At 43.4% G+C, this 25,034-nt stretch overlaps 2 protein-coding genes across 4 annotated transcripts; one reads left to right on the plus strand and one right to left on the minus strand.

Annotated features, from left to right (window-relative positions):
* The first annotated feature begins 961 nt into the window (after nucleotides 1–961).
* On the plus strand, nucleotides 962–5,623 carry LOC124048228 (gamma-crystallin M2-like). Its single transcript, XM_046368813.1, has 3 exons — nucleotides 962–1,093; nucleotides 4,424–4,666; nucleotides 5,001–5,623. The coding sequence occupies exons 1-3, from the start codon at nucleotides 1,085–1,087 to the stop codon at nucleotides 5,274–5,276; spliced, it is 528 nt and encodes a 175-aa protein (XP_046224769.1). The 5' UTR covers nucleotides 962–1,084; the 3' UTR covers nucleotides 5,277–5,623.
* Nucleotides 5,624–7,226: 1,603 nt separating this feature from the next.
* On the minus strand, nucleotides 7,227–21,526 carry LOC124048230 (delta-1-pyrroline-5-carboxylate synthase-like). 3 transcript variants are annotated; one of them, XM_046368817.1, is made up of 18 exons: nucleotides 21,424–21,526; nucleotides 21,091–21,225; nucleotides 19,663–19,814; nucleotides 19,341–19,490; nucleotides 18,977–19,081; nucleotides 18,713–18,871; nucleotides 18,035–18,125; nucleotides 17,356–17,480; nucleotides 14,892–15,036; nucleotides 14,013–14,086; nucleotides 13,453–13,552; nucleotides 12,988–13,208; nucleotides 12,132–12,269; nucleotides 11,648–11,843; nucleotides 10,703–10,824; nucleotides 9,324–9,510; nucleotides 8,621–8,716; nucleotides 7,227–8,529 (listed from the first exon to the last, which is right to left on the minus strand). In XM_046368817.1, exons 2-18 carry the CDS (start codon nucleotides 21,188–21,190, stop codon nucleotides 8,324–8,326), a joined length of 2,367 nt encoding a protein of 788 aa, XP_046224773.1. In that variant the 5' UTR covers nucleotides 21,191–21,225; nucleotides 21,424–21,526; the 3' UTR covers nucleotides 7,227–8,323. The 3 variants fall into 3 exon arrangements, with proteins under 3 accessions (XP_046224773.1, XP_046224772.1, XP_046224771.1); XM_046368816.1 differs by having other exon boundaries at nucleotides 18,719–18,871; nucleotides 21,416–21,524; XM_046368815.1 differs by having other exon boundaries at nucleotides 21,416–21,524.
* Nucleotides 21,527–25,034: the final 3,508 nt, after the last annotated feature.

The raw sequence follows: 25,034 nt of genomic DNA on the forward strand, positions 1-25,034 counted from the left end.
GTGTAAATAATTAAGTTCCAGCAATTAAGGGAAAGAGAAAGGGGGATACCTAGTCAGTTGTACAACGGAATGCCTTCAACTGAAATGTGTCTTCCACATTTAACCCAACCCCTCTGAATTAGAGAGGTGCGGGGGGCTGCCTTAATCGACATCCACGTCTTCGGCGCCCGGGGGCATTAGTGTATGGTTATTAGACAGGAGAATTGCTGTGTACAGTATGTATACTATACCATAATCAACCCTAAAAGTTGTCTGCACCCTCATTAATGATTTATCCAGCTGTATTTCTGTATTTTGAAAGTTATATATCTTGAAAACTTAATAGCTGACATGCACATTTTTGGGGAGTATATCAACAATGGACTAATGAAAAAATGCAAAAAGATAGTTTTTGGGTGGAGTTTTCCTTTAAGTTGGGCAGGGATGATACCAGTATCGCCATACTTGTTAGTTTCGTGGCAAGGAAAACAGTAAAACAGCCCTAATGTTGGAAACAAACATCATTATGTTGTCATCTAGAGTCACATTTATCTATTTTCCAAGCTATAGCACACAATATTATACATACAGCAGGTTTTTAAAGGACCAAAGAGTTTGGTCTGCTTCCTGTTTTCATTTTTGCCAAGGACAAAATGTCGCTATACTGGTATGTCACAGCCTTAATATTAAGAATATTATTGATTAACTTACTGATTGAATGAATGCACTGCAAATCAGAAACTCATTGCAACAAGTTCAATTCATTATAAAGCTGTTAAGGATGGCTTAGTATTTTTCTCTCTCTCTGGTAGTCTGTCTATACATTGCTAGCCTCAATGCCAATAAAGGCAGAGGTTGCAACTCTTATTGTGTGACTTTGGAAAGTGCCTTTGTACAGTATTTCCCATAGAGATAGAGAGCTTTTGACCGAGACAAAGAGCTCCTGCTGTGGGCCAGCCCTATAGTTTTCTGTAGCCCGTAGAGCACATTGTGCTGACACGACAAAGCATTGTGTCACATTTACAAAGGCCTGATCCCTGCAGGGTCTATAAAGAGGTCCAGTACCACTCACTACCCGGTCCGGTCCGAACTAAACACAGTCACAATGAGCAAGGTAAGCATGAGAACACACCATGCGTTTCACGGGGAAATACAGGAATTGTCTGTGATAAACCGTGATACATCTTTCATATTTGGATTCACTTGATAGTATTATAAATAACGAAATAGCTTGCAATTTACCTATAAATGATTGGCCAGTAATGATATTGGAGGGGGATTTTAGGAGATGGTGAATAGAACGTGTTAAAGGCTCAAAGCCAATGTGCAAGTATGAATGGACTGGATGGAGAGGAGGGGAGCACAAATGCATAGTCTCAAAGGTAGGTTATTTTAGCAACACGGGTGTATTTGTTATCTAACGCAGGGGCATTGGAGCCTGCTGGTTTTCTATTCTACCTTATAATTAATTGGACACACCTGGTGTCCCAGGTCTAAATCAGTCCCTGATTAGAGGAGAAAACAATTAAAAAATGCAGTGGAACTCGCCTCGAGCTCGAGTTGAGTTTGAGGGATCTAAAGGATTGTATTATTAATAAACAGACTAAATAAAAGTCCCCCACAAGTTATTCCTTTTTTGCCCACATATGGCGCGCGTGCAGGACTTTTATTTTGACATGAGGTAAGCAGACAGGAAGTGGGTCTACAACAGACTCATTTTTGAAAAGTCTGTTTAATAATATGATCCTTTAGATATTTTTGTCTCAAATTCACTCTGTATTGGCCTAGGCCTACTACCCATCCATGACCAATCATCCTCTTCACTGCCTCAGCATACGACACCTTCTGTTCTACTCTCACCCTGGCAACCTCAACCTGTCTCTCTCGTATCGGGCACTTCTGATCCCCAGCAACATGGGCACACTCACAATTGACACAACACAGTTTTTTTCCAACGATACAACACATTCCTATGTCCCATGCCCTAAAGCAGGTATTCCCAAACTGTGGTATGCGCAATGCCGTCGGGGGTATGCCAAATATAAATGTGATTCACATTCTTCACATTTAAAAAAAAATCAGCCACGGGAGTTTTTTGAGCGAGAATTAAGACAACTTTCGAGTAGTAAGCAACAGATACCATTAATAAGAAGGGGCTAGATCGTCTTATATGGTGAGCTACCGGGTGGCTAAGACAGACAAGCCCCATACTATTGTGGAGGACTTAATTCTTCCTGTTGCCGCGGATATGGCTGGGACAATGCTGGGGGAAAAGGCCCAAAAACTATACAGACAATTCCTTCATCAAACAACATTTGACGCATCAATGACATGGCAGGAGATGTTTTGAAACAATTACTGCTTCGCATACAAGCCAGTGAATTATATGTGTTACAGCTGGATGAGTCAACAGACGTGGCGGGCCTGGCACAGCTACTGGTATATGTCCATTACGTTTATGGGGGGTCTGTTAAGGAAGACATCCTCTTCTGCAAACCACTGGAAACCAGGACAACAGGAGGATATTTTTAAAGTACTGGACAATTTTTGTGACATCAAATGGACTTTGATGGTCAAGATGTGTTGGTATCTATACTGATGGCGCAAAAGCCATGACAGGGAGACATAGTGGAGTGATAACACGCGTGCAAGCAGTTGCTCCAGATGCCACTTGGGTACACTGCAGCATCCAATGAGAGGCTCTTGCTGCCAAGGGAATGCCTGACAGCTAGAAAGACGTTTTGGACACTACAGTCAAAATGGTTAACTTTGTTAAAGCAAGGCCCCTGAACTCTGGTGTATTTTCTACAGTGTGCAATGATATGGGCAGCGACCATGTAACTCTTTTACAACGTACAGAAGTGCGCTGGTTATCATGGGGCAAAGTATTGACACTTTTTTTTAAATTGAGAGACAAGATTAAAGTTTTCTTTACTGACCATCATTTTCACTTGTCTGACCACTTGCATGATGACGAGCTTCTCACACGACTGGCCTATCTGGGTGATGTTTTTTTCTCGCCTGAGTGATCTGAATCTAGGATTACAGGGACTCTCTGCAACTATATTCAACGTGCGGGACACAATTGAGGCTATGATTAAGAAGTTGGAGCACTTCTCTGTATGCATCAACAAGGACAACACCCAGGTCTTTCCATTATTGTATGATTTCTTTGTGTGCAAATGAACTCAAGCTTACGGACTATGTCAAATGTGATATAGCGAAGCACTTGAGTGAGTTGGGTACGTGAGTTGGGTACTTTCCCGAAAAAGATGACACAAATAACTGGATTCTTTATTCCTTTCATGCCCTGCCTCCAGTCCAGTTACCGATATCTGAACAAGAGAGCCTCGTCGAAATTGCAACAAGCGGTTCTGTGAAAATGTAATTTAATCAGAAGCCACTGCCAGGTTTCTGGATTGGGCTGCGCTCTGAGTATCCTGCCTTGGCAAATCGCGCTGTTAAGACAATGATGCCCTTTGCAACCACATACCTATGTGAGAGTGGATTCTCGGCCCTCACTAGCATGAAAACTAAATACAGGCACAGACTGTGTGGAAAATGATTTACGACTGAGACTCTCTCCAATACAACCCAACATTGCAGAGTTATGTGCATCCTTTCAAGCACACCCTTCTCATTAACCTGTGGTGAGTTATTCACCATTTTTGATCAACAAATAAAGTTTTATATGTAAGATGGCTAAATAGAGGGCAAAATGATTGATTATTATTATAATTTGTGCCCTGGTCCTACAAGAGCACTTTGTCACTTCCTACGAGCAGGGTTGTGACAAAAACTCACACTCATTCTTATGTTTAATAAATGTATCTTATAGTGTGTGTGTGTGGCAGGCTTACAATGATCGCAAAAAAACACGTTTGAGAGTGCGCTGACTCTGGTGCTAGAGGGGATACGCAGCTGGAGGTTGAATGTTTGACGGGGTACTGGACTATAAAAGGTTTAGGAACCACTGCCCTAAAGGATGTGCATGTACCTCAGTGCGGTTTCTGGGATGTGAAAATGAGCCGTGGATAATTTCTTATTGGTCCAATAACACTCTCTTCTTCAACACATGTACTAAAATTATATATTATAGGTAGGCTTGGCCTATTTCAATTCCACATCATAAATGGTGTACGTTGGATTGCAGTTCCTGATAATGAAAATGTAATTGTGTTTTTCATTCTGTGCTAGGTTATTTACATTTTTCAGAAGACAGCCAAAACATTTCCCCAATATCTGTGTTATCATGTGTGCACCCACCCTTAGCGGTGTTGCCAACAACAGGATGCATCTGCCTTTCAGGGATACAGTTCATTCAACCTAGTTTCCGCTGGAAAGCGGATGTGGAAACTCTGCTCGGGTGTTTCTTTTACGTCTGCTGCGTTAGCTTATCGTGTGTGTATCATTTTGATTTGAACTTTCCATCTCTCTTCTCTAGATTATATTCTACGAGGACAAGAACTTCCAGGGCCGCCACTATGAGTGCAGCAACGACTGTGCTGAGATGCACAACCACTTCAGCCGCTGTAACTCCATAAAGGTGGACAGTGGCTGTTGGGTGGCCTACGAGAAGCCCAACTACACTGGCTACCAGTACATGCTGAACAAGGGCGAGTACCCCGACTACCAGCGCTGGGCTGGTTTCAACGACTGCATCCGCTCCTGCCGTATGGTGCCCCCTGTGAGTGTACCACATCGTGTGTCCTCAGTCCCACATTGTTTTCAGTCTCTTGAGCTGAGGGCTTCAGTGTCTACTCTTTTTTTTTCTTTCTTGGCATTTATTGTAATTACTTGGCTAGATTCTTACTGACATTTGGCTGAGGCCATGACAAATAGATTCACAAATGCCAACCAACACCGTTTTTTAACACGGTCAATCAATTTCTTCTTCACAAATGTCGTGGTTCAAGTTATATTTCATTCTCATTATAGTACACTTACATTAATGCCTATATACTGTCTGTGTATCATTTCATATATCCATTGTCCATTTTGCCTGTCTTCTTCTTTCCCAGTATCGAGGAAACTACAGGATGAAGATCTACGAGCGCTCTGAATTCAGGGGTCAGAACATGGAGATGATGGAGGACTGCCCCGACCTGCACGAGAGCTTCCACAGCCGCGACATCTCCTCCGCCAACGTCATGGAGGGTTACTGGATCCTCCACGAGCACCCCCACTACAGGGGTCGTCAGTACTTCCTTCGCCCTGGCGAGTACAGGAGGCACAGCGAGTGGGGAAGCTCCAGCCCCACCATCGGCTCCCTGAGACGTGTCACCGAGACCCCCTGAAGGTCAATCGAGACCCCCCTCTTCCTCCCCTAATGCAGCCCAATTCTAAATTCTGTATTGAAGCCCTAACCTCTATTGCTAGCACTGTTTGACTATTGTGTATCTACTGTGGTCATCTGACCCTGAAATCACATTCATGTGATTGGGGGTTTTGTTCCATTTGGTGTTGGGTCTTCGCTGCTTTGCTTAGAATGGGAAAGTAGACCTCGGTGCTCAGGCGATGCTCGTATGGTAACGGTGATGGTCTCTCTGGCTTTGGTTGCTGCAGAGCAAAATGATCTGCTTTGCCAGTCCCCAACCCCCTGTCCTATAAGAACCAAAATAAATGAAAAGTTGATAAAAGTCAACCAAGGAGCCTTTTGTTTTTATTAACTACTGTCATTATCAAAGTTGGTTACGGGAACAGTCTTGTTTTGCATACTTTTATTAAAGTTCATTATTTGTCATTTTAAACCTAAGCCATGGAGTTGGATAGCCATAGAGGCATACACATCAAGGTCCAACTCTGCAGACTGTGGTGACATCATCATCATCCCCCGATACACAAAGCAAAAATGAACACGGAAACATTATTATTTGAAGCCGGTAATTAAAGAACAAAAAAAGGGTATCTGAGGATGGGCATGTAGGAGACTTTATGAGATCACATGGTGCCGAGCAGGGGCTTTGGGTCCATGAAAGAAGCCCGTATTAGACCCACATCACAGGGCTAGCGCCAACTCAAAGGGGAAGAGCCAATGTGTCCTGGTACTAGCCCCAAGCATCAAGCTCTCTCAGAACAAAAAAACTAAACCAAGTCTGCTTCCCTGCTCATGCATTTTTCAGCAGCCAGTGTGATAAGGAACCCTTTCAGAAATAAACATCAATTATTGAAATTGTTAATTAGACGCCCATAATTGGTGAAGATACACATGAATAAATAACTTTGACAATGAATTATTGATTAAAAAAATTGAAGCCCAGCTGGGAACACTTTTGAGTCTCTTTAGATCAAACAAAACAAGAAATATAAGTTTTGGCCTTGAGTAATGTTCAATTAAAGAACGGTCGACTTTGCTGTAAAAGTCCAGTGACATGCCCTGCGTCCTCTGATATATGTGGACTCCAATCCCCACGGTCGTCAGTGCGTCAACAGGGTGAAACATGGGATCTGGCTCTGCCTAAACGGGGAAACATTCACAGGGTGCTTGGCGTCTGTCGTAAATGGAAGTTAATGCAGGGGGTCCTGACATGATTCAAATCTAGTGTCAACCATGTACGTTATGTTTGTGTGTCTCAGTATGTTTACCTCTGTACACGCTACATGCAAAGAACATGCATACTACAGGCCCTACTTGGCTGGCCAAAAGCTGCATGATCCATCATCAATAGACTATTCTAGAACAGCAAAATATCCATGTATCAGAGTCTCTACCTCTGCAAGTCATTAATACAATACTTTCCATTACAAATATTAAGCTTCTTCCATAGAAGTACCAAAACAGTGAGATCTGACAATATCCTGTCTTTTCTTCATTTATTCTTCATCAATGTACCCTTTGGACTTGTGGAGGACTGATTGAAGGGTAAGTAGTGCGTTTTGGAGGATGAATTCTTTAGCTGAGAGAAGAAGAACCACAGAAGAGCATACTCTGTGATTCCATTATTAGTCTCAGTTCTCTCCCTCTTTCTTTTCATTTCTGATAGCTGGATAATTAAACCTCTGTAGTATTGTCTTCCATCTTCCATGCCCCACTTACGGAAAAGCCTTATTCCCAGATGAGAACCATTAAAAAGTCCCTTTTCTGACGTCTGTTTTCAGATCAGTATTCCTTCTTTGGTGCTAATTTGTTATTTGTGTTAGTAGAAAAGAGTGGTGGAAGGACAGAGACGAACATACATGTAAAGTCATTGGCATTCTTGAGTTATTCATCTCCTAATCAAAGGACCAGAGAAAAAATGAAAATCCCATTGTTATTCACCAAAAACTTTTATTCTACAATATGGTCTACAAATTACAAAAAAACAAAACAGAACTGATCTGTGGTGTGCGTCGCTTGACATCAGATATAAAGCTCATAAGCTGGAATGTAACATCAGCGCTGTATCTTAAGGCAGTAGTCCCCTGAAGGAGACGGAAAGCAGCTCTTGTATCTGACAGAGGCTCTGGGCACTGTAAAGTCGACGTAAATTGACAGTGTGAAAAAAAAGCAAAAGCAGGAGAATAAAGAATTTGCATTCAAAAGGACATAAAAAGTTTTGAGGAAAATAAAAAAAAGGACGTGCTTTCTTGTAGAATTCAATCTAACTTGAATGCTTATGAATAAGATTGGGTCAATAAATGGTTTTATTCATCCATATCTATGACAAAACACATTTAAGGTTATTAAATATTGTTTATCCAATGGTTCATCACTGGTCATTTAACTGCATATAAATAAGGATTGTGTTGGTAGAACTGCAAAACGATGCAGTATTAATGTTAAAAGCAATTCATACAATTTGTGGCCTTGAGGACCTACAATTCAAGCCCAATTTAAATGACACATCAGTAATTTCCTAACTTAGGTTGAGCTTTAAACCTAGCATCAACACTGTTTGGTTGTGCATTCATATCACCGAACCAATACTTTGAGGGTAAGGGTCTCATCCGGTAGAGCACAGCACAACAGACCAATCAATAGGAACTAAAACCAAGAGGGGAGCCTCTTGATAGAGATAATAACAAAGATGTAAACTAGCTTAAGCAAAAATTCCCTTTAAGTGTGGGTCGTGGAGAACATATGTACCAAACTCACCACTACTGTGCATAATTAATGTCTAGACCAATGGTGTGAGACCTTCTACAGTCTAACAGGGTCAATGTAATCAATCATGAGTTGATTCACTGAATACTGAGTGAGGTAATCACTGCAATAAAACTTTTGAGAGCTGATGTAGAATGAATGTAAACTCTGATCCAGATCGAATGAATATGACAATGGGATTGTTTCTTTGGCACCAGGGGAAAGCTTTTCTCTCATGGTGGTTAAGTGTGTTTAGGCGTGTCTCTAGTTGGAGGTCCTCTGTCATTCCTCACTCTGGGCAGCTATCTGTCTGGGCTGTGGCTGTGTGACTGGCAAATTCTCGTGGAGGTACTCCATGGTGCCCTGTTCAGAGAAGTCTGCAGCAGTGTGGCCGTCTCCTCTCAGGACCCACTTAGTGGTGAGGAGACCCTCCAGGCCCACGGGGCCCCGGGCATGGATACGAGATGTGCTGATGCCCACCTCAGCACCTAGAGGAAGGAGGGAGACAGAGAATGAGTGAGTGAGTAGGGTAGTTGAACAGTAAGTGAGGTGATAAAAAAGTAAATAACGAATGCATACCCAGTCCGAAGCGGTATCCGTCTGCGAATCGCGAACTGACGTTCCAGAACACACAAGCACTGTCCAGCTGCTGCAGGAACCGCTCCGCTGTGTCCTCTGTAAGAATCATTATCGTCATCCTCATCATCACAACAACTACCATCATCTTCATAGTCAACTACCATCATTGTCACTGTCAGTATATTTCTTCTATTACACAAAATGGAGAATTCAATGTGGTTCCACGTGTTGTACAATCTGTGGCCACTAGATGGTAGAACTGAGGCAGAAATGCTCTGTCTGCAGGGAACTGACTAAAAAAACATCTATAACCCAACCTGTATTGGATAATGTCAGTAAAGTACTCAATCAAAATGAATTATCAAACTTGAGTGGACATTAACATTTAAGATGACAATAAATCATATAACTAAATATAAATGAATAACACTGTTCCCTTAGCAAAACCTGTTCTACATTCAAATCAGTTCTGTCCCCTTCAAAGTAGTCTCATAGGGAGGTTGTACACTGAGGCAAAAAGTGCTGTCATCACTTTGAGAAAGAAGTGGTAGGAAGATTGAAGGACAGGTCTCTCTTGAAAGAGAGATGTGGTCTCTCTCACCCAGACTAATCTGGGTGAATCAACAGGATAAAAAAAAACAAAGGATAAAGAAGAGGAAAAACAGAAACGCCTCACAACAATTACATAGACAGACAGCCTTACCGTTTTCAGTCACAATGACGTCGGTGTGGGAGCTGCCATATCTGTGGATATGGTCTATAGCTTCCTGCATACTGTCCACCACCTCCATGCAGCACTCCAGATCCCCGTACTCTGTCCTCAGAGACTTGACCTCTGACGGGCTGAAGGTCAGGTTGGAGGCAAACCTGGGGCCAGCGTGAATCTTCACCTAGAGGGGGTCACACATGGGAGGGGTCATCATTACATAAAACGAGCGGTCAATTAATCAATCAATCGGGGAGTTAAGATTGACTGATTGCTAAACTGGTTGAGTCAGACAACTTGCTTGGATCTAGGGTTACAAAGGGAGTGTCACGTTCTGACCTTTATTTCCTTCGTTTTGTCATTATTTAGTATGATCAGGGTGTGAGTTGGGGTGGGCAGTCTATGTTTGTTTTTCTATGATTTGGGTATTTCTATGTTTCGGCCTAGTATGGTTCTCAGAGGCAGGTGTCATTAGTGGTCTCTGATTGAGAATCATACTTAGGTAGCCTGGGTTTCACTGTGTGTTGGTGGGTGATTGTTCCTGTCTCTGTGTTTGCAACAGATAGGGCTGTTTAGGTTTTCACGTTTCTTGTTTTGTAGATTGTTCATGTGTAGTTGCTTTATTAAAGTACCATGAATAGAAACCACGCTGCGTTTTTGTCCGCCTCTCCTTCACCACAAGAAAACCGTTACAGGGAGGGTATTGCCAGTAACTTTCAAAGTTTACCAGTAAACTGCTGGAATTTTTTTTGAAACATTCAAGGATTTGATGGAATTTTCCTAACATGTAAAATATATAAAACAAAATAAGATTACTTTCTAAATAGAATAACATAGCTGTTAAACATTATCCTAAATATAGCCCATCAACTTAAATGAGTGTTTCAGCATGGAATGTTCTTTATATTTTTTTACACACATGCATTTATTTTACTATGTCAATGTCTTTGTTAATGTTTTTACGCCAAACTGGTGGCAGTTGTGAAAGAAAGACAGTAGGTTGAAGAGTTGCAGAAATAATTCCAAATTATGTCATTGCTGAGATATATATATTTTTTTACAGGAAATATTTTTTCTTTAAAGTTGAATGACCAAAATTTCCATAGAGTGCAATAGATTGATCTGATCCTGTGAAACACAACCTAACTTTTAGTGATACTTGGTAGTCTGTCTTCTTATTATGGTTATCATCAACTGCATAGTAAGCTGTTAGTGTTCATTTTTGTGAATTTGGTTTTAGGAGCATAAATCCATGAGACATGATTAATGTGGTTAATCAACACGTGTAAACCCATCCACCTCACCCCAACAAAAAGGAGAATATCACTTTGTCAGTGTGTCTGTACCTGTGTATTTGTTTGTGTATGTGGTCTTACCTGTTCGGTGCGGAGCATGTCTATGATCTGGTCAAACAAAGGAGTCCTGAGTATGTCCCTGTGAACCAACAGTGTTTCCATAGCATTGCAGGCCGCAGGATAGTCACATTTAGAGTCTCTGACTGGTGAGAGAAAATGTCAATCAATCACTTCCTTCTCCTTCATTGGTAGTAAAACAACCATTCAATTATGTGGGCGTGTCTGTCAGACCTGGGTTCAAATACCAGTTAAAAGGTATTTCAATTACTTTCAAATACATTACATTAAGTATTTAGATATTTTTCTTAGAAAATACATCAGGTAGTTGAATATTTGGAAAAGTATTGGCATCTCTTTGAAAACACAGACAAGTGTCACGACTTCCGCCGAAGTTGGTCCCTCTCCTTGTTCGGGCGGCATTCGGTGGTCAACGTCACCGGTTTTCAAGCTGCCACCGATCCACTTTCATTTTCCATTTGTTTTGTCTTCATTGTACACACCTGGTTTCCATTCCCATAATTATGTTCCTTATTTAACCCTCTGGTTCCCCCCATGGTTTTGTGCGTGTTTGTTCTGTGTTAAGTGGCCACTTATTTGTGAGCTGGTATATTTTCCCTGCGTGGAATATTTTGCTGTTTTGTTGAGTAAAGTCTGTTCTTACTCATTCTCTGTGTCCTGCCCCTGACTCCGTCCCACCTGCTGCACATTGACTCTTATTAACAAGTATATTTTCTAATACAAATATTTAAATACTCCCATACATTTGAACCAGGTCTGTTTAGTCATAGGGATATTTGAAATATACTAATAGTATTGTTTAAATACTTCGAAGTGGTAGCTGATTTGGCTACTTTATTTGAAAATACTAAAATACACAGAAAATATGTTTTTAAAATTCAAATAATTAAATAAGCATGTATTCGAATCCCGGTCTGGCCTGTGTGCGTCTGTGTGTGTCCCACTGACCGATCTTGATGACCTTGTCGATGGCGGCCTCCGAGTCGATGTAGACGTGGCAGATGCCTTCACTGTGGCCCAGAACTGGGATGCCCTTGGCTGCGCTCTGAATGTTCTTGACCAGCTGGGATGAGCCTCGCGGGATGATCAGGTCTATCATCTCATCTAGTCTACACAGGTCCTCCACCTCCTCACGGGTACTCACCTGGAACACACATAGAATACACAGTTACACACACAAAATGTGTATGCATTCCAATTTACTAGCAACAGATTGTCATATCCAGACTCAATCTATAAGGGAAATTCACTGTGCTACATTTGAATCCCTCACCTTAGTAAATGAGGAATGAAAGGTTGCTTTTGCATGGTGACTGTATTTACTACTGGCAGAGTAACACAGAATTACTCAGATTTTAGCATAAATTATGTTATTTAAATAACTTTCCATGCTGTTTTTCTTAAATGGGATGTTTTTCCAGCTGATACTTACCAGCTGTACAGCCTCTTTGACCCAGTGGATATCCAGTGCTTCCTGGGTCAGCTCATGTAAGATGCGGTTGGTGTTGGCTGCTTCCTTGCCCCCCTTCGCCAGCAGAGCATTGCCGCTGGCTATGGCTAGAGCTGATACCTACACGCAAATGAGAGCAACAGCCTTTTAGCCACAGAATTACAGTAACAGTCAAAAGTTTGGACACACCTACTCATTCAAGGGTTTTTCTTTATTTGTACTGTTTTCAACATTGTAGAATAACAGTGAAGACATCAAAACTATGAAATAACACACATGGAATCCTGTAGTAACCAAAGAAAGTGTAAACAAATCAAAATATATTCTATATTTGAGATTCTTCAGAGTAGCCCCCCTTTGCCTTGATGACAGCTTTGCACACACTTGGCATTCTCTCAACCAGCTTCATGACGTAGTCTCCTGGAATACATTTCAATTAGCAGGTGTGCCTTGTTAAAAGTTCATTTGTGGAATTTATTTCCTTCTTAATGCGTTTGAGCCAATCAGTTGTGTTGTGACAAGGTTGGGGTGGTATACAGAAGATAGCCCTATTTGGTAAAATGACCAAGTCCATATACTACATGATTCCAAGTGTTATTTCATAGTTTTGATGTCTTCACTATTATTCTACAATGTAGAAAATAGCAAAACTAAAGAAAAACCCTTGAATGAGTAGGTGTGTAAAAAACGTTCACTTTCACAGGTACTGAACATATAGCATGACCCCCAGCACGAACACCCCATCTTACCACAAAAGGATCAGCAGTGCACAAACAGAACCCCAAACTCTCTCTCAAACACAGACGAGCCCAAACACACAGAAACACACACAAATTACCTGTGGCAAGCAGTCGGGGCGGGCCTCGAAGATGACCAGCAGTACTCCTATGGGCACAGTGATCTGCTCTAGCTCTAAGTTGTGGGCTACTCTGGTCCTACGCAGCACTCTGCCCACGCTGTCCTGAGAGGCCAGGGCTATCTGTCTCAGGCCTATAGCCAGGCTATTCAGCTTGCCCGGGGACAGGCTCAGACGGTTCAGCAAGGCTGACGACAACTGACCTGATAGGGGATGGAGACCACAAAGAATCAAATACAGCAGAAAACACCGGACGATCACTTTGACTACTCAGTTAGAGCAGCTCGTATATACAGAACGTTTAAATGCAACCACACCCTCTAATTATCCACATCCTCACATAGTCACACAATGGGATGTTGACAAGTAAATGTCCCTACAAGTATGAGCTGGTTTGACAAATACCAGGAACCCATTCAGAGAGATAGACAAGATAGGAATAGTCACCTGCATTGACTGCTAGGTCCATGTCCATCTTGTTAGCAGCAAGGATCTCCTCCTTCTTCTCAACCAGCAGGTTTGCCAGGTGACAGATGATCTCACCTCTCTGGGGTGGAGACAGTTCAATCAAATGAAACAAACCGCAGTAAGAATAGTGCTACTGACACGCCTGGGATCAGGTATACTGTATACTGTAGAACTGTGTATGAGGGTCTGACTGTATACTGTAGAACTGTGTATGAGGGTCTGACTGTATACTGTAGAACTGTGTATGAGGGTCTGACTGTATACTGTAGAACTGTGTATGAGGGTCTGACTGTATACTGTAGAACTGTGTATGAGGGTCTGACTGTATACTGTAGAACTGTGTATGAGGGTCTAACTGTGTATGAGGGTCTGACTGTATAATGTAGAACGGTGTATGAGGGTCTGACTGTATAATGTAGAACTGTGTATGAGGGTCTGACTGTATACTGTAGAACTGTGTATGAGGGTCTGACTGTATAATGTAGAACTGTGTATGAGGGTCTGACTGTATAATGTAGAACTGTGTATGATGGTCTGACCTGTTCTGGATGAAGGGCTGCCAGGGTCCTGCCAGAGTTCCGGGCCATCTCAGTCTGCTGCTCCACTGTGGGGCCTGGAGATAGACACTACAGTGATGAGCACAGGCAACACAAACCAACAACAAAACAGACCAACATTCGCATGCATCATTGTAACCATAGTCACGTGTAGCCATAGTCTGGATAATGTCTTGCTAGCCGAAACGACTAGAACGGTCGGCTGGATTCCAGAGGATCGGCTACATTTTGATTGGATGTTACATTTCAAGAACCCTCCCCGCACATGCCCATTAGAAGGGCAGCACGTGTGATTTGTTCGTCACTGTTTTCCGAGTCGATGAAGGCAATGCAACTCTTCTGCTTGATCACTCAACAGATATTATCCCATATCTACCTGCAGGATATGGTAAATGTTTAGAGTATCAAGTGTGAGCCCGACTGTCTGCCATTTATTGAAATTAAAAGCCGCGACAAACCCGGCATATATCAACATATTTCGTTGGGGTTTTAATCTGCGATTTCCCAGCCATCTTCACACACTTTTGAGCTCCACTCAAGCAAGGCATTTGATTGGTTTGACGTGTTGCGAGGCATCACTGGTTTCCACCCCTTTGTAGCTACTTTCTGCCATAGACTTCAACAGGCTTTACCGATTAGTGAAGCCTGGTTCTCGATGAGGCTACGGTGACCATAATTATCATCATCATTTAGAATAACAAACATCTTCTTCATCATAAGAACCACCATACTCATCATTGTGATCCTCACCATAATTATCACCATTATCACTATGCTCATTGTTGTCATGGTGATCATCATCAATCTAATAGCCTTCATCATCAGTGTCTGTCACACAGAGATGACCCGGGGTGAACTCACCGGCAGGTTTGACCTCGGAGAAGAAGGTGCCCACTTTCTTGCCCTCCACGATGTCAGTGATGACGTGGCCTGTCACCTTGGGGTGGGTGCCGTTGGCAATGACTACCGACGTGCCCCCCTGTAGTGCCCACAGGGCCGCCTTTACCTAGAAGTAGAGGGGGGGGACACTTTGACAATTTTCTATTCCCCACTTGTTTCTCAAGTACAGATTTGGCCCCCAATGTAAAGACATGCTTAACTGTTGGTTGAAGCCAAATATCAGTCTGACACACATTGACTTCAGAAGACTTTCACAACACCTTATTACAGAGATGTAGACCTAGACACTCTGTAGTCCTCCACTCTTACATGTTTTGATCGACACACTTTCCTATTCTAATCTTCAGGTAACTGCAAAAATAATGGTAACACTTTAGTAAATGATGGATACAAAGTATATTGACAACAGGTGCTTCCATAAAGGTGTGATTCCTGGGTTAATTAAGCAATTGACATCCCATCATGCTTAGGGGCAATGTATCAAAATGCTGGGCAAGCCACTATTTTGGCTCCCATGGCTATCAATGCCCCTATCCACAGGGCACGAGGGGTCACTGAATGGGTTGATGAGCATGAAAACGATGTAAACCATATGTCATGACCGTCTAAGTCACCAGATCTCAACCCAATTGAACACTTGTGGAAGATTCGGGAGCAGTGCCTGAGGCAGTGTTTTCCACCATCATCAACAAAACACAAAATGATGGAATTATGGACTTAGCATAGATTCTACAAGTTTCGTAATAAGGTGCTTGAAGCTGTTCTGGTGGCTCGTTGGTGTTTCTGGTGGCTCGTTGGTGTTTCTGGTGGCTCGTTGGTGTTTCTGGTGGCTCGTTGGTGTTTCTGGTGGCTCGTTGGTGTTTCTTTTATTTATAAGGCTACGTATGTTTGCGCACATGGAAATCAGTGATTTATGTTTTAATGAGGCAATACAAATATGATGTTGTGTCTTTACTATCATTAAATTAAGACTTTTAGTTTTTATCAGATGACTCTCTGTAATTATTATTACGCAAATTAAACTGATTAATCATGTAACTGTAATTAACTAGGAAGTCGGGGCAAAAAAGGAAAATATTCAGATTACAAAGTTATAATTTTCCTAATATAACTTTTCAGATATTTTCATATCTGATTAATAGTCTTCTGATTAATTAATTCTTCTTTACCTCATGTTAGTCTCATTCCAAACGTCGTAAATTGTTGGTTATCTGCACGAACCCAGTCTTCACTATGAGTCATCCATACATCAATTGTCTTAAAATCATTTATTTACTAACTAAGTAATTCACAGAAATGCATAAACAAACAGTAGATAGTTACAAGGAAATGATAACGGAGTTTCCCCAGTGGGATAAACCGGCATCACGGCTTGGTGTACAAAAGGGAAGTGAGGGTCGACTGAGATAAGAGAACACACAGTTGATAATTATTGAAATGCTAATCCTTTGCACATGAACGCTCACTCATTTGGGAACAATTGCAATCAATATACATATTTACGCTCAGTGTGTCGTCGGGGTCTCTGTTTAAAAGTTCGTTTCTGTTGGAGAGTTTGTCCGCCCTCTCTGTCGTGGTTAGAATGGATAGTTCAGAGTGACATTCATTCATGTCGTTATGGATAGATGTTTCGGCGGTTGTCGGTCTTCGCGTTCAATGATACCGAATTCCTAGCTGCAGACTAGTAATTAACATAGTTAATACAGACTAGTAATTAATATCAAAGACTTCTTATTCTGTCGGTATCGATAGTCTAAGAGTTTAACCACGTGGGATGGTTAAAAGATTCAGCAGTCTGGTCTGCAACCTTGGCCCTCTCGTTTTCGAGATAAGCTGGTCTGCAACCTTTGTCCTCTCGTAACTGAGAGAAATATGGTCTGGTGATAGAAAACCCAGGTGGGGTTTTATTCGGAACATCGAAAAGGGCTGTCTCAACAGTATCATCCTCACTCAATCATCTTATACAAGAATTAGATGTAAACCTCATATCTGAGGCTATTATATAAACAGCGTTATGGTAATGTGGCCGTATTGTCTCCCTTGAGTTTTACAAAATTGTACCAAACGGACCAGTTCGTAGCTGGATTCTTCACCGATCTTTTATACCTTCTCTGGAACATAAATGTTGTTCAGACCTGTCAGGTGGAAGAAATTCCTTTGTTCTCTATGGAAATTCACTCTGTCTCTATACTGTGGCCATGAGGAGATAATCTCCTCCAGGAATTTACGACCTCTCTCTGACCACAGCAGCCTGAGTGTAGGAGACAGGGAGAGGGGGATGGGGCTTGCTGTACCCAAAGAGGGCAACGTCATGACAACGATGTGACTAAAATGAAAGGGTATTTAGTTGACTAAAATGGCCCACTATTTTCATCATTTTGAGAATAACTAGACTAAATCTAAACATTGACATCTGTGTACATACCTTGGCCTCCATGCCTCCTATCCCCACCCTGGATTTTGTGCCGTAGGTGATCGACAGCTGGTCACCAGGGTAGAAGATGTCAATGAGTTTGGCGTCATCCGTTCCAGGAGGGCTGTCGTACAGTCCTACGAGAGATGGGAGGTAACTATGGTTGCGTGATTGTTTACTTGCACAAAGATTACCTTCCAATCCATCAGTGATATTTCCAAATACAACCAGGGTTGTGTTAATTAGGGCACGCAATGGAAAACGTTTTAAAACATTTTGCAATGGAAAATGTGCGTTTCCTATTGTACAAGTCCAGGTGGTCACTTCCTGTTTCAGTCTGTTTTCTTCCATTCTGTGCCTGACAAACACAACCCAAAATACCTGTAGTTCTCCCTCTTACATGAATTCTCCTAAATGAGCGTGTGTGGTTTTGACCCAGAGTGCTGGCAGATGGTGTGCTGCCTAACGGCAGGTAGCCTAGTGGTTGGAGCTTTGGGCCATGAACCAAAAGTTTGCTAGATCGAATCCCCGAGCTGATAAGGTAAAAATATGTTGTTCTACCCCTGAACACGGCAGTTAACACACTGTTTCTAGTCTGTCATTGTAAATAAGAATTTGTTTGTTAACTGACTTGCCAAGTTAAATAAAATGTTTAAAAAATAATAAATGTGTTGCTGTGTTAGCAGCGTACCTTCTACGTCAGAGAGAGCAATGAGGAGGTCTGCCTTCATCTCCACGGCCAGGCGTGCCGCCAGGCTGTCATTGTCCTTTATACTGATGACCTGCAGGGGAGGGAAAAAAGGAGTTAGTCTCACAGCAAGAGATAGAAATGTATTGGGTCAAGGGTCAATGACCAGACTGTTTCTGATGTTTGTTATCAGTTGAAATTTTGAGGTCAGTGTATAAGAAAATACATGATTGAAATCGAAGCATTTCATTTCATGTTATTAGCTTGTCTACTGTGTGGTTTAGCAAAGCCACTGATACTACAATGTTTAGTCGTTTATTACTAGTAGTCGTGCGTTTCCAGCAGCAGAAGAACTTGTTAGTTTCACTTGGGCTTGAGAACGGAGTATAGAAACGTGCTTCTACCTCCATTAGTCATCCCCAGACAGCCACACTTCTAGGCCCAGTCCGCCACCATCCAGACGGGAACTAAAGCAATGCATGCACCCCATCCAATCTCCTCTAACCATCCCTGCATGCACATCTTTTGGGGGGAAAGGAGGGGTAGTGGGCGGGTAGAGCGAGGTGAGGCGGTGAAACATAATAGCTGTATGCTAGTATGCTAGCAGCTAACACTACTCCGCTATACACACCTCTCGCCCCTGTTCTTGCCCCTCCGGTCCCCCCCGTGCCCTTTACCCACGTTTACCCCCTTGAGGTCGCTGTTGGGCTCGGGCGGGGGCACCACGGCATCGTTGGTGTTGATAATGGGTACGATGTTCATGCGGAGCAGCTCCTGCAGCGTGCTGTTCAGGTTCCGCCGCTTCTGGTCGTCATGGAAGTCCAGGTTGGTGACCAGGACCTGGGATTACATCAGAGCAAATCCTGTTTCGATAAAACTTTATTGAGAGGTAATTGTGCTGGGTAACACAGTGTGAATTCAAATACATAGAGATAGCGTAGGTACCTGTGCAGTGCATGTGCTGTACTGGGTGAACATGGCCTCATACAGGGCCATCAGACCACTCTGTCCGGCTGCCGCACAGGCCCGCGCCTCCAAAACTGGTACTGACTGAAACCGACAGAGAGAGAGATAGAGATAGAGATAGAGATAGAGATAGAGATAGAGAGAGAGAGAGAGAGAGAGAGAGAGAGAGAGAGAGAGAGAGAGAGAGAGAGAGAGAGAGAGAAAGATTGGGAGAGGGAGGTATGTTTTGAGTTGATTTTATAATAAGTGATATCACCATGTTTTTTTTGCAGGTTGTATAAGACCTGGACTCATCATATCTTTGCGCTGGTAAGGTTCTATAAGAACTGGACTGTTGTCTCACCATGTCTTTGATCTGGTTCTGTCCAGAGTGCAGGGCCTGTCTGACACTCTGGGACAGCAGGATCTCATGCCTCAGTCTCTGCTTGCCGAAGGCCACCGCTCCGCTGGTGACGATCATCATCTCTCTCCCCTGGTTCTGTAGCATGGCCACCTGCAACACAACACAAAACACTTTCTACCTCATTGAGCCACATCTAAAGCCTTTTAAGTCTTCTTGCAACAATGAATAAACTACAATAAGCAAGACAGTTGTTAAAAACACAAGCTCCAAGACATCTTGTGTGGAGGTCTTGTGATCCCGTCAGCCTTAAGACCTTCCTCACCTGCTCTACTACCGAGGCCAGCCTGCCCAGCGCCAGGCCGCACTCATCACCCCGGGTGACTACGGCGCTGCCCAGCTTGACCACAATCCTCTTGGCCTTGCGGAGCTCCCCGCGGTGGGTGAAGGAGTTACTGTTGGCACGCGCCAGACCCACTGTGAGAAAGAATACACAATTTGGTGCTTTATAGTGTGAGTCTGAAGTGGAGCCGGGCGATATGGACAAAAATCTATATTGCGCTAAATTACCTGAATTGATGCGCTTACGATAAATAGAACGACGCATTTACAACATGAATGTGCACCACAGTTGTTTTTCTGACGATCCTTTAAACTACTACTACTAGTTTGATGGTTGTAGCCATCAATTGTCCCGTTAACAATCACGCAGCAAACGTCTTACATTTTCAAACGTCACATTTCTCTAGTATAGGCTACTTATCGCAATGAACAACATCAGCAGAATGCTTACGATAAATGATTGGTATGGTCGTTGTCGAGCATTTCTGGTTTATCGTCCCAGCTCTAGTCGGAAGCCCTGTTCAAATGCTTTATACATGTATATTGCCTCCCTCCCTTATTTGGATGAAAGATGAATTAAAGCAAAGCCTAAATGGAGGAAGGACGATATAAGATAACAGATCAGCTTCATGCACATTTCACATATGCTTACATTTTGCTGTGCACACACACCATGTTAGCTTGAGACAATGTTCATAAACACTGTGCATAACCAGCACACAACAGTGCATCTCCTACCAGTAAGTGTGTGTGCTGGGTTCTGTTTTGGTCCATCACTGATTATATAAAGTGTTAGGTTAAGAGCAGCCAGGAACCCCCTTCCCCCCCCTCCTAAATTCCCTGGAATCCATGGAGATGGAAAATGACAGGGTGCAAACTGCCACATCAGCATGGCAACCTCCAAAAGCCAGCGCTGACTGCACACATCTCTCCACTAAAGAGCAGCCAACCGCATGAGCGAGAGAGGGAGAGAGGGAGATAGAAACAGAGGTGGGAGCAGAAAAAGACTGGGGTGCAGGGGTGAGGGGTAATAACAGAATCAGAGAGAGAGATTGAGATGGACAAAAATGGATAGGCCTCCATTATCTTAAAGCTATCAATCTCATGTTAAGAGTGGCCCAGGAGGATAAACAAGTATACACAAGTATGCAAGATGATATCATTGAATGATCTGGACTTGATGAATTTAGGGAACTAGGCTATCCTTCTTGCTTGGGGAAATTATCATGTTATTACTAAAAACTCAAGCTACTGAAATCATTGAAATTGTCATCACTGGAATAATAGCCTAGTATTTTCAACATTTATCCTACAGAGACATCTATACAGCTCTTCAATTACTGGTGCACGTAGGCCTATATTATGTGTGCGGGTATGTGAATGTATGTATAAATTTGCCCCTCCCACTTGCCTTGTGTCAGTGCTTTGGCTAGACGAGGGAAGATGGTGGTGCGTTGAGTCCTGGGGCTCGGGGGAAGCCCGGCACGAAGAGACAGCCTCTGTAACAGCATGGTTAACTGACCCGAACTTTCAGCCGCTACAACAGCTAGAGGAGAGAGACAGAGGTACATTAAATCACTGTCGAATCTTCAATGTTCTATCTCTCTTTTCATTTATTGAACTTGCAGAATTCACATCACAGCTAAACACTTCAAAAAAGTCACAGAAGTTAGTATTCCACGTTTTATTGAATGACATAGTCTTTCTGCACTTGGATAAAGGAAAGAAAAACTCACGGTGATACCTGCTTAGCATCCAAGTCCTGTTTATGTCTGTTATCCAGCCACGTTTATCAAGCCCATCTCCTTTGAAATGGGCTACTGTCCAACATTCCAGACAGATAAAACAAGAACTGCCCTCAACCAATGGCAGAGTCGAAGCCGGCCTAAATCACAGAAACTCCTCCCCCTCATGTGCTTATATGAGGTAGCTGATGAAACTGTCCCTACTTGCAGGATCACTTATTACGTGCCCTTTCTTGATCAAAAAAAGCTGCTAATGTTTTCACACGGGCACAGTTTAACCTCTGAAAGTTTAAGCAGTAAGGAGGTTCTACACTCTAAAAAGTTATGGTTCCTGGGGGTATCCTTTAAAGGTTCTTGAAATTGAAACTGTGCAGGGAACCCCTAAAAGTTATTAGAAGAACCCTTGTCTATATTCATTCCATGGACTTTATTAATTTCTGAGAAGATCTGAAAAGATCATTTGCACACATTTGTATGCTAATAGATTTCAGTTTGTATTGACTGCTATGTAGGTTAAATGTACACTTCAAATGCTGCATTTAACCTACCAGAGTGATGGCTTTAACAAAGATGGTGGTAAAAAACACTGGTTGGTTTCTTCATTGTATTTTCTTCTACCAGATCTATTGTGTTATATTCTCCTACATTAAATTCACATTTACACAAACTTCAAAGTGTTTCCTTTTAAATGGTACCAATAATATGCATATCCTGTCATGCAGGTGAAAGAGGACCCAAAAGCGACTTGGCGAAAACAGAGTCTTTAATCCAGTAAAGTAAATACAAACAAAAAAACACAACTTTCACTCGAAATGACGAGGACAAACTGGAGACTCGATCTTGAACAGCAGGTGAACAGCAGGTTGCCTCGGGAAGGCACTTGAACCAGACAGACTCAGACACCTGCTCACCACGCAGCATCTGAGGAAAACACGACACGACAGGGCGATACACAAACACAGCACGGTGAATTCTAGACAAGGAACCGACAGGACAGGAACGGAACACAAAGGAAGAAATAGGGACTCTAATCAGGGGAAAGGATCGGGAACAGGTGTGGGAAGACTAAATGATTGATTAGGGGAATAGGAACAGCTGGGAGCAGGAACGGAACGATAGAGAGAAGAGAGAGCGAGAGAGTGAGAGAGGGAGGGGGAGAGAAAGGGATAGAAAGAGGGAAAGAACCTAATAAGACCAGCAGAGGGAAACGAATAGAATGGGAAGCACAGGGACAAGACAAGATAATAAATGACAAAACATGACATATCCTTGCTTCAGGGTCTGAACTACAGGCAGTTAGATTTGGGTATGTCATTTAGGTGAACATTTTAAAAAGGGGGCTATCCCTAATAAAGAAACAAACATATTTTTTTAGAATTTTTTTGTAATGTTTAAGAAAATAATGATAATATACAAATATCATCACACAATAACAGAAAAACATCACAGAAAGTGTCATGCTGGTGAATGAGGACCCAAAAGCGACTTGGCGAAAACAGAGTATTTAATCCAGAATAAACATTACAAAACAAAAAGCATAATACTACACGTAAAGACGAGAACAGACTGGAGACTTGATCGAGAACTGCAGGTTGCCTCGGGAAGGCACTTGAACCTAGCAGACTCAGACACCTGCTCACCACGCAGCATCTGAGGGAAACACGACACGACAGGGCAAAACATAGACACAGCACGGTGAATATAAATGAGGATCCGACAGGGCAGGTACGGGAAACAAGGAGAGAAATAGGGAAAAGGATCGGGAACAGGTGTGGGAAGGCTAAATGATGATTAGGGGAATAGGAACAGCTGGGAGCAGGAACGGAACGATAGAGAGAAGAGAGAGCGAGAGAGTGAGAGAGGGAGGGGGAGAGAGAGGGATAGAAAGAGGGAAAGAACCTAATAAGACCAGCAGAGGGAAACGAATAGAATGGGGAGCACAGGGACAAGACATGATAATAAATGACAAAACATGACAGTACCCCCCCACTCACCGAGCGCCTCCTGGCGCACTCGAGGAGGAATCCTGGCGGCAACGGAGGAAATCATCAATGAGTGAACGGTCCAGCACGTCCCGAGACGGAACCCAACTCCTCTCCTCAGGACCGTAACCCTCCCAATCCACTAAGTATTGGTGACCCCGTCCCCGAGAACGCATGTCCATGATCTTATGTACCTTGTAAATAGGTGCGCTCTCGACAAGGACGGGAGGGGGGAGGGAAGACGAACGGGGTGCGAAGAAAGGGCTTAACACAGGAGACATGGAAGACAGGATGGACGCGACGAAGATGTCGCGGAAGAAGCAGTCGCACAGCGACAGGATTGACGACCTGGGAGACACGGAACGGACCAATGAACCGCGGAGTCAACTTACGAGAAGCTGTCGTAAGAGGAAGGTTGCGAGTGGAAAGCCACACTCTCTGGCCGCAACAATACCTAGGACTCTTAATCCTGCGTTTATTGGCGGCTCTCACAGTCTGTGCCCTGTAGCGGCAAAGTGCAGACCTCACCCTCCTCCAGGTGCGCTCACAACGTTGGACAAACGCTTGAGCGGAGGGAACGCTGGACTCGGCAAGCTGGGAAGAGAATAGAGGAGGCTGGTAACCCAGACTACTCTGAAACGGAGATAACCCGGTAGCAGACGAAGGAAGCGAGTTGTGAGCGTATTCTGCCCAGGGAGCTGTTCTGCCCAAGACGCAGGGTTTCTGAAAGAAAGGCTGCGTAGTATGCGACCAATCGTCTGATTGGCCCTCTCTGCTTGACCGTTAGACTGGGGATGAAACCCGGAAGAGAGACTGACGGACGCACCAATCAAACGACAGAACTCCCTCCAAAACTGTGACGTGAATTGCGGGCCTCTGTCTGAAACGGCGTCTAACGGGAGGCCATGAATTCTGAACACATTCTCGATAATGATTTGTGCCGTCTCCTTAGCGGAAGGAAGTTTAGCGAGGGGAATGAAATGTGCCGCCTTAGAGAACCTATCGACAACCGTAAGAATCACAGTCTTCCCCGCAGACAAAGGCAGACCGGTAATGAAGTCTAGGGCGATGTGAGACCATGGTCGAGAAGGAATGGGGAGCGGTCTGAGACGACCGGCAGGAGGAGAGTTACCCGACTTAGTCTGCGCGCAGTCCGAACAAGCAGCCACGAAACGGCGCGTGTCACGCTCCTGAGTCGGCCACCAAAATCGCTGGCGAATAGACGCAAGAGTGCCTCGAACACCGGGATGACCAGCTAACTTGGCAGAGTGAGCCCACTGAAGAACAGCCAGACGAGTGGAAACAGGAACGAAAAGGAGGTTACTAGGACAAGCGCGCGGCGACGCAGTGTGCGTGAGTGCTTGCTTAACCTGTCTTTCAATTCCCCAGACTGTCAACCCGACAACACGCCCATAAGGAAGAATCCCCTCGGGATCAGTAGAAGCCACAGAAGAACTAAACAGACGGGATAAGGCATCAGGCTTGGTGTTCTTGCTACCCGGACGGTAAGAAATCACAAACTCGAAACGAGCGAAAAACAACGCCCAACGAGCTTGACGGGCATTAAGTCGTTTGGCAGAACGGATGTACTCAAGGTTCTTATGGTCTGTCCAAACGACAAAAGGAAC

This window comes from Oncorhynchus gorbuscha, linkage group LG11 (genome assembly GCF_021184085.1).
Source record: "Oncorhynchus gorbuscha isolate QuinsamMale2020 ecotype Even-year linkage group LG11, OgorEven_v1.0, whole genome shotgun sequence".
Lineage (NCBI taxonomy): Eukaryota > Metazoa > Chordata > Actinopteri > Salmoniformes > Salmonidae > Oncorhynchus > Oncorhynchus gorbuscha.

What these genes read in the sequence shown, in the direction of transcription:
- LOC124048228 (XM_046368813.1), top strand. An exon ending in CCTGCCGTATGGTGCCCCCT is followed by an intron (nt 4,667 to 5,000) that starts GTGAGTGTACCA and finishes CTTCTTTCCCAG; the next exon opens with TATCGAGGAAACTACAGGAT.
- LOC124048230 (XM_046368815.1), bottom strand. An exon ending in TCAAAGAGGCTGTACAGCTG is followed by an intron (nt 11,844 to 12,131) that starts GTAAGTATCAGC and finishes TGTGTGTTCCAG; the next exon opens with GTGAGTACCCGTGAGGAGGT. An exon ending in CGGATACCGCTTCGGACTGG is followed by an intron (nt 8,530 to 8,620) that starts GTATGCATTCGT and finishes TCCTTCCTCTAG; the next exon opens with GTGCTGAGGTGGGCATCAGC.